The sequence below is a fragment of the Musca domestica genome, unplaced genomic scaffold (assembly GCF_030504385.1).
Source record: "Musca domestica strain aabys unplaced genomic scaffold, Musca_domestica.polishedcontigs.V.1.1 3, whole genome shotgun sequence".
NCBI lineage: Eukaryota > Metazoa > Arthropoda > Insecta > Diptera > Muscidae > Musca > Musca domestica.
The window spans coordinates 7,935,501-7,954,331 of record NW_026712299.1 but is presented as its reverse complement, the minus strand read 5'-3'; the positions used below and the strand labels follow the sequence as shown (position 1 = coordinate 7,954,331).

General features: G+C 36.5%; 1 protein-coding gene across 1 annotated transcript in view; it reads right to left on the bottom strand.

Moving 5' to 3' along the window:
- Positions 1-1,476: 1,476 nt before the first annotated feature.
- Positions 1,477-18,831, bottom strand: part of LOC101900092 (apoptosis-resistant E3 ubiquitin protein ligase 1) — an 82,525-nt gene continuing 65,170 nt past the window's right edge. Inside the window, exons 2-9 of the mRNA XM_020037144.2 lie at positions 9,898-10,847; positions 9,642-9,840; positions 9,433-9,569; positions 8,927-9,362; positions 3,794-4,083; positions 3,408-3,731; positions 2,059-2,321; positions 1,477-1,971 (exon numbers count right to left, since the gene is read on the bottom strand). Coding sequence (XP_019892703.1) covers positions 1,869-1,971; positions 2,059-2,321; positions 3,408-3,731; positions 3,794-4,083; positions 8,927-9,362; positions 9,433-9,569; positions 9,642-9,840; positions 9,898-10,847 — 2,702 coding nt within the window. The 3' untranslated portion in view covers positions 1,477-1,868. The remainder of the gene's footprint in view (positions 1,972-2,058; positions 2,322-3,407; positions 3,732-3,793; positions 4,084-8,926; positions 9,363-9,432; positions 9,570-9,641; positions 9,841-9,897; positions 10,848-18,831) is intronic.

The window sequence follows — 18,831 nt, the reverse complement described above, 5'->3', positions numbered from 1 at the left end:
AAATGGACAATATCGGTCCACTCCATCAACGACCTCCCCAAAAAACCTTGCCAAAATTTTGGAAATTATAAATCTTATAAAATGTGATGTACCAGTCCAATTCATGGAATAGAACATGGAATATATCGGCCCACTCCTTTTGGTAACTCCCCCATAAAGTGTCAAATATCAATGAAGCTTAGAAATTAACATCCGATTCCATTTAGACTTGGCACGTCTCAAGATTTCTATCAACGCAAGATCAGTTATAAAAATAGTAGAGATCGAACTATTTCTTTTGGTACCTCCCCCACAGAGGGTAAAAGCTTTGAATGACCAAAACGATTATAAAATCCAAAAGAAGCATCCGGTTCTCTTCATATTTCACACGTACCATCATTTCTACTGACACAAAAACTGAATTTCTACTGACACAAGGTCTGCTATGAAGATGGAATATATCGGTCCATTTTTTCTGGGTATATCGGTCCACTACTTCTGGTGCCTTCCCCACAAAGGGTCGAAATTTTGAATATCCATGAATCTCATAAAACGCGAAATTAACTTCCGATTCCATTCAGACTTGGTACATTTAAATTTTTCTATCAACACAAAATCTATTATAAAGATGGTGGAGATCGCATAAATCCTCCCCCACAATATGTGAAAGTTCTGAATTACTAAAACGAATATAAAATCCGAAATAAGCAACAGGTTCTCTTCAAATTTCACATATATCTACAGTATATCTACTAAAACAAGATATCGGACCACTCCTACTGATACCTCCCCCAGAACAGGTCATCATTTCGAATAACCAAAACGTTGTTGGGCATCCAATTCTGGTGTGAAAATGGAGAAGATCTGGTGTGAAAATGGAATATATCTGTTCACTTCATCCGGTAAATGGTATGGAACCTACTCCATAGTGTGTTAACTATTTGAATAATCATAACAGAATTCAAAATGTATTTAAATAATCGAACATTGACTGAGGGTATATATCAGTCGACAAAACCGACTTATAATTTTTAACTTGTATCTATAAAATTTCCTTAAAATCGCATTTTTTTCTAAAAAGGTAATCCTTTACACATATCCTCTGCAGAGTGGTGGCGTAGTCTTCACAAAACAAAAATCATTTTTTTCTGAGATTCTAGTTAGGAATGTATTTTTGTTTCTAATTATTGCTTAATTATTTTTTTCATCGATATTATTGCTGATGATTTTTCCGAGTGAATTTCATGAGCTTCATTTTCGTAGTACAACACAAACAAAAAATCACGTTCTCTTATTTAACGATATACGTACGTATTTCAAAAAATATTTAGCATTTACAATAGAGGGTGTAAATGTAAGAATTTTTTCGGTTGATGGAAGGGGAGAGGGCTCAGAATCTAACTCCATAATACAAGTGTTGTTGTTGTCTAAGTTTATTATTAAATTTCAAATGTTTTTAATACATCTTTAGGTTTCTAAATGTTTGGGGATTGTTCGAGAACCTTCAAATGCTTGAGAGAGCTTTTCTATTTCAAATCTCTCAGTTTCTGTTATTTATCTTCATTTTTTTATTTTTCACTTTTTTCAATTTCGATTCAAACTGACCCCTATTCTAACCCATCCTATTTTTTCTTTCACTTTACAAATAATATAAAAATAAATCTCCATTTGTTTGGTTATTTCAAAACAGCCCTCACCCCTTCTTACATTTACAACCTGCCATGAAAATGCTCCCCATTACGCTACAGCTACATTAACTAACTTATTTTGTTAAGGAACACACTTTGTCATATACAAAACGCTAAATTTTTGTGACATACATTTTCAATTCTCTAAACATTCGAGAAAATTGCACAAAAAACCAACCAAAAAAGAAACAACATCTTAATCTAGACCATGCCAAAACCTTCGGTGCCCTCGCTAATGGCCAGCAGCAAGGCCTTTTCAAATTGTTCATAGCTTTCATAATCGGGTAAGCAGAGTTGATTGAAACTGTAACAAAGAGAGAGAGAGAGAGAGATAGAGAGAGAGAGAGAATTAAAAAATATATTTTAGAAAAATCAACGCCCAACTACTTACCACGTATGAGCTGTTGGTAGATTACCAAATGTTGGAGCCGCCGTAATCTGAAACTGAGGATTAAGCTCTTGAAACCCACCGGGTGGCAGCTGGGAACAGCCGGTTGTAAATTGCAGCAGACGTGCCATTTCGGTTTGACTAAAATTACTGATGCCGGCCCAAAACCAGGCCAAGACGCGGCGAAACTCTGAGGAGTTGCCGTTGGCTATGTGATGCGCCTTGAAGTCGGCAATGGAATACTCACCGGTGCCACACATAAGGAGCTGTTACAAAAAAGGGGATTTTAAATTCAATTAATCCTTCTCAAAGAATTATGTAGGTGTGTTTGATAACTCGATAAATTTTTGCAGAGGAAATTTTCTAAATAAGAATTTTGCTCTGTTCCAGAATCTGCAAAAATCTACTAGTTTTGCAATTTTTTATACCCTCCACCATTCTATGGAGGGTATATTAACTTTGTCATTCCGTTTGTAACTCCTCGAAATACTCAAAAAAGTATATATATTCTTGATCAGTGTAAAATTCTAAGTCGTAAATGGGCCATGTAGGTCCATGTTATCAAATAGCCCCCATATAACGGTACCTCCCGATATTCGGTATTTTGATGATATAAGCGTCATTATTCACCGAAATTGTTTTAAGTTTCGCATTTGAAGTTCGAAATGAATACTACAGCCTAAGGCAGAAAATCTTCTGTGCAGGTCCACGTCTTCATATAGCCACCGTATAGCGCTACCTCTAAATATTCGGTATTTTAATGATGTTAGCGACATTATTCACCGGAATTGTTTCAAATTACGTATTTAGAGTTCGTAATGGGAACTACAGTCTGTGACAGAAAATTGTCTATGCAGGTCCAGGTCTTCGTAAAGGCCCCATATATCAGTACCTCCCATTATTCGGTATTTTGACGAGTTTAGGTACAATACCCACCGAAATTGTTTGAGATGTCGTATTTGAAGTTCGTAATGGATGCTACAGCTTATAACAGAAAATTGTCTATGCTGGTCCAGGTCTTCGCACAGCTCCGATATAACGGTACTTCCCTATATACGATATTTTGATGATTTTAGCTACATTATTCACCGTTTATTTCAAGTTTCGAATTTGAATATGGTAATGGCTTATGACAAACAATGCCTATGTAGGTCCACGTCGTATAAACCCCAATATAAGGGCTATATTCGGTATTTTTAAAATTTGAACAGAATTTTTTAAGGATTAATTTTTTATTTTCTAAATTCGCTCAAAGTTCGGCCAGACTAATTTTTTTCAATCTTTTGCACAAATTGTTACAAAACAATGAATTATCGAACACACCTTTTGTCTTCCTCCCCCATACAACTTACCTCCAATTCATTTTCATCGAAAATACTTAACAAATTATCGGGTATAATGCCATTCAGACCCTTCAAAAAACTATCCACCTCATCCTTGACACTATTACACAGTCGCTGTTGGGCCAAAGCATCCAAATATTGATTTTTAGTGGCATTTGTCACCCTGACCTTCGAGCCGTTCGGCACCAATTCAATTGTCTTTGTCAACTGGCCACTGGCATCGTAGATGTCTTCAACAAAATACAACTCCAACGAATCGCTGGCATCCAAATCGGTATCCAAAATATATTTGATTTTCGATAAATACAAATCGGGGTCGTCTTGTTCGAAATACTGTAAAAGAATTCAAAATATTAGAAAAAAAATATTTTCCAAATTGAATTTCGATAACTTACCTTATAATGCACCCTCAAACCTATTAATTGAGCCAGAAATGACCGGGTAAATCTGGCCCTTACCAACTGGCGGTATGTACCTCCCAAGGCACTTTCGTACAAACATTTGCCCACAATTTTTCCAGCGAATTCGAAATGTTTCAATTTCAGATGAGCCGGCCTGTGGGGATTCGGATGGACCAAGGCCTGACGTTTATCGTGAAAGGTACAGAACAAACCCCCACGTGGATCGAACAAGGCACTGCAAATGAGCTCGAACCATTCACGTCGCAGACCACCCCAATCGATACCTGAAAGGGAAAATGAGAGTGAATAATGAATATTAAACAAGTAAGCATAGGCTATAGTCGTGCGGGGTCGACTATAGTATACCCTACAACACTACAATATGTTAGAAGCCCCCTTATGTCTAAATCCATATTGGAAGATTTCGGATTTGAAATTAGGATTTTGACTAGGGACATTTGCCCAATATTTATGCACTCCGTCGGGCTGCAAGCAAGAAGCCCCTCCAAATTTAGACTAATCTATAAGATTTGCTTGTCTACGATATTTGGCTATATTCGTCAACGAAATCAGCGTAAAAAGCCAGAAGTTCGCCTTTTGTGTATTTTGGATATCGCCTGTAAGTAATGCTGGTATTTTTTCACACAAAATTAGTGGTCCATTGTACCCGCAGTCCTAAACTCTAACTTTATGCGAGATTTCGTGTCCTTTGGTTTCTATTTGTGACCTTTATAACGGCAGCAAAATCAGGAAAAATTTTAGTTGTTGATCCACTTCAACCCCTAATATATTGCGGACATCTTTGAAAACAATAGGCCTAGCCCTTCTGAGGCCAACCCTACCCTTGTGAAAATTTTCGTGAGGATCGGACGATATTTGCAATACTTATATAATATCTCCAACTTGTGCTGTAAGGTGAAAAAATATTACCCCCAACACATAGTGTTGTAGGGTATAAAGAGTTCTTCAAAAGGTGATTTTTTGATAGGGTCGTCTATAAACATTCAAAGATCCTATGGGAGCTATATCCAAATCTGATCCGATCTCGATAAAAAAAAATCACAGAGGCATTTTTGGGCTCCATAAGTTATTTGGTACTAAATATTATTCTTGTGGAGTACATATTACGAGTGTGAGGGACTTAAATACCAAATCGGATGAAATATATATATACGGAGATATAGCTATATCAGAATCGATTTTCTCCAAATATGAACTATTTATTTCTAGGCTGAATTCGGTCGAAAGTGCTGTTACATGTTTGGTGCATAATAATCGTGAAATCGGTCGAAGATATACATGGGAGCTATATGCAAATCTGGACTGTATGTGATATGTGTTACCAAATATCATTCTATTACGAATGTGAGGGACTTAAACACCAAATCGAATGAAACATATTCATGGGAGCTATAGCTATATATGAGCCGATTTCCACCAAATTTGACGTACTTGATTCTAGACTGAATTCGGTCGGGTGTGCCAAAATCATTTGGACTGATGTTGGCCATTTGGTACACAATTAATCTGAAATCGCTTGAAGTTATATATGGGAGCTATATTTAAATTTGAGTCGATTCTCACCAATTTTAATAGGGTTCGTGCTTGGGCCGAACAAATATTGTTTGGAAATGTTCATCTCAATCGGATAATAAATGCGCCGTGCATAATATTCAAAAGACCCTTCATAGGTGATCTTCTTTAAAAATAAGATCCTTTAAAGGCTCTCTGAGGGAAATAGTCCTTTCTTCTAATTTTTATTTTATGGAAAGAAAGAGTCTACTACGATCGTCAGCTCTCCTATACAAAAAATCCTTTCAAATGCCTTTCATGGAAACAAAACACTTCAAAGAGCATGCCGTTGAAAAGGACCCTTCGAAAAGTTCTCTATGTAAAAAGTACTCTTCAAAGAGACTTCCATAGGAAGAAGACCATTTACAGGGTCTGTTAGAGAAGGAAGAACCTTAGCACGGCATTCCGTAGGATTTTCTGTAGAAAAAAGCCCTGCAGAGAAATTCTGTAAACAAAAACCTTCAAAGGGCTCTCCAAGCCAAAATATGCACTTGAAAGGGTCTTCCATACAAATAAGTCACAGATTCTGCTAGAGAAGGATGAACCTTTACTGGTTCCTTTATAAATGGAGGGTCTTCTATGAAAAGAAGTCCATTCTTCGGGTCTTCTATGAAAATATGCCTTTCAACTTCCAACTATAAAGGAACACCCTTGAACATGGCCACTCCCTACTTCCTGTTTTTCGTTTAAGAAATGCCGTTTAAAGGACCTTCTTCGAGAATTCTGTTCAAAAGGTCTTCTATTGAAAAAAGTCAGAGTCTTATATGAATATAAGATTCTTATTTTTATCCTTCGAGCCATGGAAAAATGGTTAAGGCCCTTTAAAGGACCTAAATTATATACAGGGGGCACTATTACCATAACTGCTAAGGTGGATTAATATTGACATTTTTTTCTTTAGAAAGAAACCAATATAAAGAGGCTTCTGCAAAAATAAATTCTTCAAAGGGCTCTCTAAGTTAAAATATGAACTTTAAGGGGTCTTCTTTAGAATTAATCCGCAGAATCTGCCTCGGGTCTTCAACGAAAATAAGTTCTTTTTTTTGGCTGTTCTATGCAAATATACCATTCAAAATTCCTTCTTTAAAAATGATTAAAGGAAGAAGGCACCTTCTTTGACTACAGGTCCTCTCTTCGAACCTTCTGTGTGAAAAATACCTTTTAAAGGATCTTCTTTGAAAAAGAATCTTCAAAGAGGTCCCATATAAAAAGAAATTCTTTTAAAGGTCTTCTATTGAAAAAAGGTCCCTTTAGGGTCTGATATGAATATAAGATACTTCTTTTTATCCTTCGAGTCATGTAAAAATGGTAAAGGCCTCTTAAAGGTCATTTTTTGAAAAAAAAGACTCTTCGAAGAGTTTCTATAAAAGGAAATTCTTCGAGGGTTCTTCTAATTAAAAAGGACCTTCCAAGTTCTTCTATGACCAAAAGATGCCTGTTTTTCTTCGAGTCATCCATGAAATTAACACTGTTTGAAAGATATTCTATGAAACAATTAAAAAGGGCTATAAGTTCGTCCGGGCAACTTCTATGCCCTCCAATACTATGTATATCGAAGTAAAATGATATAATAAAAAGAGTTAAATATATTAACTTAGCCGTATTTATTTATAAATAAAAAATAAAATAGCTCCAATAGCGAAACTCATTTGGTTGGAAATTGCGTCAGAAGCCTTCAAACTACTGAAAAATCGGAAGATACTGTTATAAGGGGGCTATACCAATTAGTGGACCTGAATCGAACATCGTTCATAAAGAGATTCGCCAAAATTCCAAAAATCATGGGGGTACCGTTAAATGGGGGCTATACCAGCTAGTGCACCTTATTCGAACATTTTTCGCAAGGAGAGAACAGACCTTTCAAGAACCACACATGTCAAGTTTCAGCTGATTTAGTTGGAAATTGTGGCAAAAACCTTCAAAATATCGAAAATCGAATGGTACCGTTTAAGGGGGCTATGCCAATTCGGGGACTTATATCAAACATATTTGGAAAGCGAGGAACAGACCTAACCAAGTTTCAGCTGATTTGGTTGGATATTGTGGAAGAAACCTCAAATTTACGGAAAATCCTGATGTACCGTTATATGAGGGTTATACCTAAACGTTGGTCCACTTTTTTTCCCCATTTTCAATACCAATTAGCCGGCATATTATATAAACCTTTGTGCTAATTATTAATGCTCTTGCTTAAATAATGTGGACTCTAACCTGATGTCAGCATACAGACAGTCGGACATTGCTAAATCGCCTTATAAATTTATACTGATCAGGAATATTTCTACTTTTTTGGGCCTCCAACAATTATTTTGAGGGGTTGCAAACGGAATGACAAATTTAACATACCCTCCATTGTATGGTGGAGGGTATAAAAATAATTCTTCAAATGATCTATTATGGAAGAAGAAGAGCCTAAAAACGGTTAAATGGAATTCCGACTCCACAAAGGGTCTTTTATGGATAGAGGATTTTTTAAAGGATCTTCCATGGATAGATGACCTTTTAACCATGAGAATGACCTTCTTTCTATATCAAGTTTCAGGATTTCAGCTCTATTCCTTCACCCAATACCAAATATAGTACCATTTAGTACGTTTCGTACAATTATAGTACACACTCTAATACCACCTGCATATATGAAATCCCAAAATTAAATTTCGGCATTCCAGCTCTACCCTATCACCAAATATCCAATTTAATACAATTGTAGTACGCATTTCCATAATCAGCCCTTTCTCTAAAACGGTGACATCCATATTCAATTTCAGGAGTTTATCTCTTTCCATTTCCGAAACCACCTCCATATCTTACCCACTGACACCAGCAGTAGCAACTATATCAAATTTGAGGATTTCAGGCCTATCCCTTCACCCAATACCAAATTTAGTACCATTTAGTACTTTTCGAACAATTATAGTACGCATTTGCGAACAACCACCAGATCTCAACACCAGATACCATCGAAGACCTCAATATCAAAATTCGGGATTCCAGCTATATTTTTCAAAAAAAAAAAAAAAAAAAAAAAAAAAAAAAAAAAACACAAAAATATGTACTAAATTTAGTACCATTTAGTACACATAAGTACGATTTTTCAAAGATTACGTCATACCACAATCCTATACTCCCACAGTAATCGTAATTCCAAATTTCCTATCGGTTCACCCAATTTCAAATTGTACCAAATTTGGTACATATGAGTACAAATTTCCAAAAGTACCTACATATCCCAATCCTACACTTCGACAGTAATCTCATTTCCAATTTTCAGGATACCAGCTATATTGGTTCTCCCAAATCCGAATTCTACAAAATTTAATACCATTTAGTACAAATTTTCGTAACTACCTACATCATTCAAATCTCTGTATTCCAACTCTACCGGTTCACCCAAAATTTAAATTGTACCAAATTTAGTACCGTATAGTGCACATACCTCAGTCCTAGAATGCAAAAGCAATCTTATTTCAAAATTTCCGGATTCCAACTCTATTGGTTCACCCAAAAATTTAAATTGTACCGAATTTAGTACCAAATTTCCAAAACTACACCCACCTTGCTCGCCCTGAAACGTAACCTCAAAATTGCCACACCAATCGGAAACCGAAAAATGTTTCGTTGCTTTCATACTGCTCTCGAGGATTTTGTCACGCTGCACTTTCAGCGACAACTTCTCGTGATAATAGTTTGCATGGAACTTGCGAACTTCGTGATAGAAGAAATCCTGTTTATCCTTAAACGTTTCCGAACCGCCAATGTTCTTCAAAAGGAAATGGGTAAAGGTGGCGGCAATAATATTACGATCCCTTGAGGCCAATTCGATTTTTGGTTGGGCGCCATCGTCGATAATAAAAATCGGTCCATGGACATGGGTCGGCAGTTGTGGCAAGAAATGGAATTTCGTCGATGGACACAAGCGGAAGGTGGCAATGCGTTTGGGTATGAATTTCAAGATCATCTCCTTGATGGTGACCTGGAATATTAGAGAATTCTTTGTTCAATGAGATTTCGAAGTATGCCGGTTCGGTTCGCTAGAGGGATTCAAATCCCCAACGACTCACTTGTTTGGGTCCCACCGAACAGAGCACCTTACGTGGCTTGGATTTGGCAGCGCCAAATATGCTCAGTAGACGAGCTTCATAGCAAATGTTGTGCTTGCGTGAGGCAATATTTTTATGCACCAATGTGGTGTCGCTGCCTGGAAAATCGGAAAGCAAAAGGAGTATTAAAGTGATTTGTTTCCTGGTGGCGGGAAAACATTTGGACTTACTGCTTAAAACTATAATATCAAAATCGCCATTCGGCAATTTTTGGTCTAGATAACTTATGACGGCACGTAGACATATGGGTTCGGGGAACAAAGCAGTTACGGCAACCCGGGCATTTACCCTGTCATAGGTGAAGGCAATGGCATTGCGTAGCTTTTCCAATGGCTGGCCATTTAGGTCATAGGTCTCCACGTGGTAACCCTTTAGAGAAAATAAGAAAAATTAATGAAATCCAAAAAATAATTTTCAAAATCTTACCTTAACCGGATCCACACCCTGATCAAACTGACAGGCATTGCCGAACTCATCTCTCGGCTCAATGTGCAGTAGTGTGGGAGACCCAGCACAACAGATGACCGTACTCGCCGGCCTTATAAATCTCGAACGCCTTGCATCTATGGGACCCGGTATAAAGGTCTTGGTAAATGGTGATCCCGCAATGTGACTCGAGCCAATCATAACCGATATCTTATATTGACCCGCTGTTCGCACTGTAAACTTAACTTTGGCTATATTGGCATTATTGGGATCTGTGGGTGAACCCAATTCACTGATGGTTACCATTTTGCGGGTACCTTCGGTAACTTCAACAAAAAACTGATCTGTATCACAGATGGGATAAGGCTGGCCGTTGCGTTGATAGAAACGCACAACGAAGCACATGGTGCCACCCACAACAGCTGGATCCTTCCAATCCCATTGTACCTTACAATTGGCGGGTAGCAAATATTTCCCGGTGACATATTGCAGCAGCGAGTGGCGTGCCTCGGGCGCCAATGATGGCTGAGTCATGGCGGCCAGAGTAACCAGACCAGCCACCGAAACTGAGACCACCAACATTCCACCCCAGGTCCAGGCATCTTGATGTTGACTGGACTTGACCACCGTCGACCATAGTTGGGCTTTTAGGGCATCCAGCTGGGCCTTGGATGTGGGTAAATTTTGTCGAGCCTGGGACCACACCTGCCAATCTTTACCTAAAATTTTACTGGCTCTCGAGTCCTCCAACCAATAGACATCTTCCAGTGAGGCAACTTCAACATTCAGCAGACGCTGATAGTGATGCTGCAGGCGATGATCCTTCAACCATTCGCGTAAAATAAGTTTTTGTTGCAAATGCATGGCAGCACGTTGCAGTCGTTGTTCATCACCGGGTGGCAGTTCGGGTAGGCGATCGGGATCGCCACAACTGGACAGGGATGAAATGCCTGAAAAGAGAAGAAAAGGTGAGGGAAACATTAATAAAAGGAAGATCGCGGTAGTTAAGTTATCCATCTTTGAGGAATAACTCATTTGTTGGGAGGTACTAAAATTTTCAGAGTTATGGGATAAATTTGGATAAATAAATTATCCAAATTATGGTTATCCACGATTTGGGATGAAAACTTTTTAGTATAAATAAAGAACACATCCACGTTGCGATAAAAATAAATTTTAGCAAAGACCGAACTGTGCGACAATATTTAATTTTTTCAATAATTACGGGGAAAATCCAGCAGATTATGAAAGTAGAGCTAAAAATAGAAGACACTTGTATCGGGGTTTTGAAAGTTTATATCGCAAAGTAAACTAAAATGGGCGAGGGAAAGTTCTCCCACTCCCGGTTTTTTTTTATTGAAATTGTCCGATTAAAATTCTTTGGAATCCGTTGATTTAAGGTAAGTAGATACGCGATGGGGGTGTTGAGACTCACCACGGGAAATTTTGATGGGGATGTTGAAATGAGAAATTCTTCACAATAAAATTTGATGGGGAGGTTGAAATTACAAGTTTTTTACTATTAACCACTAGATGGTGCTGTCTCTGAATATAGCATAGACATACTCCATACTGCTCATCAAAATGTTCCAAGGTGAAACTCAACATCCCCATTGCGTATCTACTTAGGTATATGGGGTCTTTGCAATATTGCAGATAAAAATATGAGGATTATTTTGGTCTACGACTTTAATCCTCAATCGAGTCCACAAAGAGGTCTTTTTGGTCCTTTTTTTGAAAATATGTTTAAAAACTCTCTTAAAACGCCAAGTTCAAATATTCTACAAAATTATTTGCCATAAATTTCTACCAAAGGTTCCAGAATACATAAAATCTAAATCTTATCTAAACTCATAAATATTAAAAAACTCATTTTGGGGATAAAACCGTACTTCGCATGAGTTTATACAAAAATCTTCTACAAAGCAACATTTTTGAAATATGATGTCGAGGACAAAACTATTCTCCATCAAATTTCACTATAAGTCACCAAAGAAAAAAATTCCTATCCGCATTATATAGCTTTAAATCGCTGCATTGAAAAATTAGCTCGGGGTAAAGCCGTTGAAATTCCAAAAAGTGCAAGAACTTACACCGCAACATAAAGAAAATAGACTCAAAAGAGCTAAAGAGTTACTTCGTTGAATTTCTTGGCCGAAAGTGGTGAACTGCCGAATTTGGCTTCCTCCGATGAGAAAACATCTGATGTCCAGCAGTTTGTAAACAAACAAAATTATCGTGATTGCTTGCCAAAGAGGTCAGCTGAAAATGTGCACCTTCGATTGGCCACCAGAACTCACTCGCCGGCCATGGTGATGGTGTGGGCCGCATAAAAGCCGATGGTTGCTCTCCGCTCGTATTAATCGACCGTGGCATCAGAATAAATGACGAATATTATAGGGAAAATATTCTGGAGGGTGTATTAAAGCCTTGGGCACGTAAACATTTTGGCCGCAGACCTGGGACATTCCAACAGGACTCAGCACCATCGCACTCAACGCGCCAAGAATGGTTACAAAATGAGGTTCCTCGCTTCATTTCCAGCGCACAATGACCACCAAAATCTCCGGACCCCAATCCCTTGGACTATTGTGTTAATAGTTCTTGTGCTTATGGAAATATTAAGATGTACCATGTCTGGAATCAAATAGGAGTTCGGATTTGATTTCGCTTATGTGCTTCATGGATATTGAAAATGATGATCCTTTTTGGGATAGGTACCAGAAGGAGTCGACCGATTCATTCCATCTTCACAGCAGATCTGTTAGTAAAAATAATGGCATGTGTGAAATTTGAATTGATCCGGATGCTTATTTGGGATTTTATGAACGTTTTGGTTATTAAAAAATGTTGACCCTTTGTGGGAGAGGTACCAGAAGAAATGGTCCGATCTCTACCATCTTTATAGCAGTTCTTGTGTTGATGGAAATATTGAGATGTACCAAGTCTGGAATGGAATCGGATGTTATTTTTGCGTTTTATGCGCTTCACGAATATTCAAAATTTTGACCCTTTTTGGGAAAGGTACCAGAGGGAGTCGACCGATACATTCCATCTTCACAGCAGATCTTGTGTTAGTAAAAATATTGACATGTGTGAAATTTGAATTGAACCGGATGCTTATTTCGAATTTTATGATCGTTTTGGTTATTCAAAAATTTTGATATTTTGTGGGGGAGGTACCAGAAGATGTGGTCCGATCTCCACCATCTTTATAACGTATCTTGTGTTGATGGAAATAATTAGATGTACCAAGTCTGAATGGAATCGGATGTTATTTTTGCTTTTTATGAGCTTCATGGATATTCAAAATTTTGACCCTTTGTGGGGGAGGTACCAGAAGGAGTCGACCGATATATTCCATCTTCACAGGAGATCTTGTGTTGGTGAAAATGACATTATGTTTTATAAGAGTTATAAGTATTCAAAATTGAGACCCTTTGTGGAGTGGCTTTATATTGTCCATTTGTGCAAAGTTGGGGCAAAATCGGATGATCCTGTTTTTCTGTGCAATAAAATATTATTTTGAAAAATTCGACCTTTTGTGGGTGAGATACAGAAGGAGTGCAGCGATATTGCCCATCTTCGAACTCGAGCTAAGTTTGATAACAATATTACGATGTACCAAGTTGGACCAAATCGGATACTCTTTTCGAGAGTTATCGTGCGCACCAGCCAGCAGACAGACGGACATCGCTTGATCGACTACAAATGTCCTGAAATGGATTTGGTCCAGAGAGACCTAGGGTCTAAATTTGTTATTTCTATGAGACACGTTTTGGCCGTATCAAATGATTTATACCCTCTCTAGCCATATGACTGAGGGTACAATAAATTAAATATTTAAGGATATAGTGTATCCATGTCGTTGGATAACTGTTATTTGAATAAAATTAACTATTTTCGATGAGGGTTAATCCAATCCTTGGGAATGAATTAAATTACCCTTGTTGGGTAATCAATATCAATGCTATCCTATTAGAATTCCAAAAAAAAAATTTCCAGCCTGCAGATGACCCATTTTTGAATAAATACATTTAAATACATTGAGTATAATCCTCAATAAAACTTCTCTCACTCAACTATTTTGCCTCCTTGCAAATCTTCTTGCTTTTGTTTTCTTTTTAAACATTAGCCAAATCACAAACTCGTCTAACCTCTCCTACTTCCCCCTCCCACATTTCAATTTAATAAAGCAATTTCATTACATCGTTTCATTCCGATAAATGCCACCATGGCTGGTTGTTGGCATTAAGATAATCTCACTTTTAATCAGTGCTTAATAGATGTAATTACTTCTACCGACCCTACTCCCTTCTCCACCTCTCGCTTGATGTAATTATCACCAGCAACGAAATATTTTCAATTTGTGACAAAAACAATGTTCAGTCACATTTAGTACACCATCAACCACCACCCTCTCGCCCCTTTACTGCCGGTCTTACTTTGTTAGCCTAAAGGAGGAAACAAGCTGGCACAGGCGAAAGTTTGTTTCCTACTCCTGCACTTAATAATTTTAATGTTTCTTTGCCGACTTTATTCCATTATGGCCCCTGCCTCTCCTTCTTTCAAAAGTTTCGTAAATTATTTCTTAATAAAAACCCACCTTCCCAACCAAAAGATGGGTGCCTGTAATTCTGCCTTCCTCCTTCTCTTATAAGGATTTAAGTAAACACTTTTCGGAATCAGAAAAATGGAATACACAACAAAAGGACACAATACCGCACACACACACGCACTCACTCACCTAGTTAGCCATTTACCTTGGACTATGGTTATAAATGACTTGAAAACGCTTAAAAGCACATTACTGTTTCTTTAGTAAAACCCCTACCCAGCTGACAACCTGCCCGCCTGCCAATCAATTGAGTGTAATTTTAGCGAAATTTATGAAAGGCGTGAAATATTTCATTCGAATTGAAATGAATTTTTTTTGTTGTTGTTCTGCGAATGTCATGAGTGAAGTAAACGAAATGTCATTAAAACAAAATGAAAGGACATTTTTCCACATAAAAGCCAAAATAACATTGTGTGCCGTGTGCTTACACATTGTGAGAGATGATCCGCGAGGAGAATTGCCATTTCATGGAAGCCAGTTAATGTTGAAATAAATGACAGTTTTTACAATCGAATATTGTTTTTTGTTCCACGAATAAGGAATACGGGGAAATTAGCGGAAGAGGTTACCTCGAGTAGGCCTAATTTGAATATTTAAGAAAAATGTGGTTCATAAGTCTAGCATTAGTAACGAATCGAGTGAAACCGGCACAGATTCTGACAGTATTTACATTTTACATAGGAAAGTTAATTTCGAAAAGGTTACGAAATTCATGTCGGTGTTCGTCGCTGGGTAGTGCCGTATTATGTGGGCAAGAATTCACATCATAGATGATGTGGTGTCCATTTTCGAATTTTGAAAAACGGAAAATTGTGTTAGGTTTAAGCTCAATTGAGTCTAAAATTTTTGTTTGAATTCGAAAAAATATCTGATATATTCGACAAAAAATCTGAAAATCTGAAAAATCTGGTTGTGCTGAATTGTACTTGGTTTGTGCTCATTTGTGACGATTATTTTGAAAGTATGCGAGAATTGCAATTTTCGAATTTCGAAAAATTAACAGTTGTTCTTGACTTGTACTAACTTGAGCCGTTAATTTTTTCTCAATATCTTTAACCGTTTTAGAATATGACAATTTCGAAAAAACAGTATTTTCCAGAATTTTATAGAAAATATCTAAATTTTCGAATGTCTCAGATATTTTTCCGAATTGCGAAAAAAATTTCTTGTTTCGAAATTTGAAAATTTCAATTTCAACGGGCACCACGTTCAAATATCATAAGGTTTTGACAGAAACACGGCGCACGGTGAGCTGACAGAATCTCTCCCTCTTAAATTTTGTGAAGATAGGTCCACTATCAAATATTGAACGGCGGTTCCAAATTTTACATATTTTGAGAATCTCGCACTGCAAAATACCGAATATCGGGAGGTACCGTTATATGGGGCTATACGAAGACGTGGACCTGCACAGACAATTTTCTGTATAAGGCTGTACTATCCATTACGAACTTCAAACACCGAATTTGAAACAATTCCGTTGAATAATGTCGCTAAAATCATAAAAATACCGAATATAGAGAGGTATCGTTATATGGGGGATATACGAAGACGTGGACCTGCACAAACAATTCTCTGTCATAGGCTGTAGTATCCATTACGAACTTCAAATATAAAATATGAAACAATTCCGGTGAATAATGTCGTTAAAATCATCAAAATACCGAATATCGGGAGGTACCGTTATATGGGGGTTATACCAAAACGTGGACCTATATGGCCCATTTACGAACTTAACTACCTACTGGAAAAATAAACATGTGTGCAAAATTTTAGCCTTCTATCTCAATTCGTTCGAAAGATAGCGTGATTACAACAGGCAGACGGACCGACAGACAGACGGACATCGATAAATCGACTTAGAATTTTAAGCAGATCAAGAATATATATACTTTTTGAGGTCTGACATGAGCATTTCGAGGAGTTACAAACGAAATGACAAATTTAATATACCCTCCATAGTATGGTTGGGGGTATACAAAACGATAATTTCGAAAGTATGCCAGAATTGCAATTTTCGAAATTCGAAACATTATTGCTTTTGTGCTTGATTTGTGCTAACTTATGCCGTTTATTTTTCTCAATATCTTTAACCTTTTTCGAGATATGACAATTTCGAAAAAACGGTATTTTTAATCTCAATATTTGAATTTTTACAAAAATTACAACGATTTTTCGTTTCATATATATATTTTTTCGATTTAAACCAAAAACGAGTGGAAATACAAATTTTCAATGCATGCACGCAAAATTGTGCTAGGCTAGTATAAATCACCACAGATTTTCAATAATTATTTGCTATTTCAAAAAAATTTTAGCGAGTAACGAATTAATGTTGAAATTCGTTATGAATGGACGAAAAATTGTGGTAAGTGAGCACAACTTAGCTCAATTTTCTGAATCTCGATATTTGAATTCTTACAAAAATTACAACGATTTTTCTAAAGAACACTGTTTTTTATAAATAAATAAACGGCGCAAGTTAGCACAACCCAGCACAACTGTTAATTTTTTGAAATTCGAAAATTACAATTCTGATATTCTTTAAAAATTATCATTTTTCGAAATTGGTAAGAGAGATATCGAAACCGTACAATTCAGCACAAATTTAATTTTTTCGAAATTCGAAAATTGCATTTCTTTCAATTTTTTTTTTATTTTTCGAATTTGGAAATAAAATATGGGCAAAATTCAGAACAACTTTCTATTTTTTTTGAAATTCGAAAATTGTAATTCCAACGGACACCATATTCATGGATGGCCTGTAAGAAATTGTGTGTGTGTATATAGCATACTTTTCCGACGCATCATAAATTCCGGAAAGCATTCTATCGCTTTGAAATTTTACACAGACATTTATATTACCCCCTGGTGTGTTTGATATTGAAACTGGGACATATGGATCTACGTTTCGGTATGGGCCCCTACATAGCTGTATCTTTTGATCACAATTTTAAGGCAAATCATTTGAAGCTTATCATTTAGAGTTCTGAGAAGATATAATCTCTTCATACTAAAAAATGTCAAAGATTATCCCAGTATTTGGTAGAGGCCCCATAATACTTTACCTACTAATTTTCGGCATTTTGAAGGTTTCGACCAAAATTCTAAGCCCAATCATAAGTAACTTGACATTTTGAGATCTGATCTGGCCGAATTTCTGCCTCTTAAATTTTATAAGTCCACCATTAGATAAAGGCCCAATATAACGGCACTTTCAAATTTAAAATATTTTGAGAATCTCTCACTATCTATCTCTTTCTCTCTTAAAAAATTTGTGAAGATAAGTCCACCAATATAACGGTACTTCTTAATTTAAGGTACTTTGCGGCGTTTTAGACAGAGTTTATTTTATAAACGTATAATTTGGTATATTGTTTCTCATTGGATAAAAACAACAAAATTTTCCTATATAGAACCACTCTTGAACGTAGGTCTCCGTGGATCTCAATGGGGTTGGATCCAAAAAAAAATAAAAAAAGAATCTAAGGAAAAATCGAAGCAACCTTTTTCTTGCTCACTTTCATTGTTTTTTATATTCACATCTTCATCAGTAAAAAAAAAAAACAAAATTTGAGTTAAGCCAGAAAAAAAAATATTTTTTTCTTTGGAAAATTTGAAGACAATAAGACTACATATCTTTATGAGAGAGAAATTATATTTTTAAAAATATATACAAATTTTGCTGACAATTAAGCTTTCATATCTGAAATAGATCAAAACCATATCAATATATTTGTTTAAAAGGATATGTAACTGGTGTATAAAAAATCATCATTATCATCTTCCTCCCTTAAATTGGAGCATCAGTCAAAATTGAGGGTGAGGCAAGTAAGTATCATACATACGTCGAAAAAGTCGTAAACCTTGACAAATAATAAAAGTTTTTGACAGAAACGTGGTGGTTGAATACAAAGGCAAATTATGACACCATATCATAATATAGCATTATGTTATAGTGTAACATAGCGGACACTCTAATAGGATATTCGCTGATTTTTATATACGTACTTAAGTCCATATCTATCAAATCTGTTGGAATATGATATTTCTGTAAAGGCAATATGCATTTTGTTCAATTTTTACAGTTTTATGTCTTTGGAACAAAACGCCAGCCTCAGGTTTTAATATCTCTGAAGTAATTTTACCAAATTTGGAAGACTTACGCAAGGAAACTATACTCTTTAACATCAGCGAGGATTCAATAATACGTCCTAAATTTTTACCAACCAACTTAGGGTGTATCATGCGGAATATTACAGTATTTTAGAAGTTTATGACGTTTTTTACTTTTCCTACCTTTAATATACGTATAT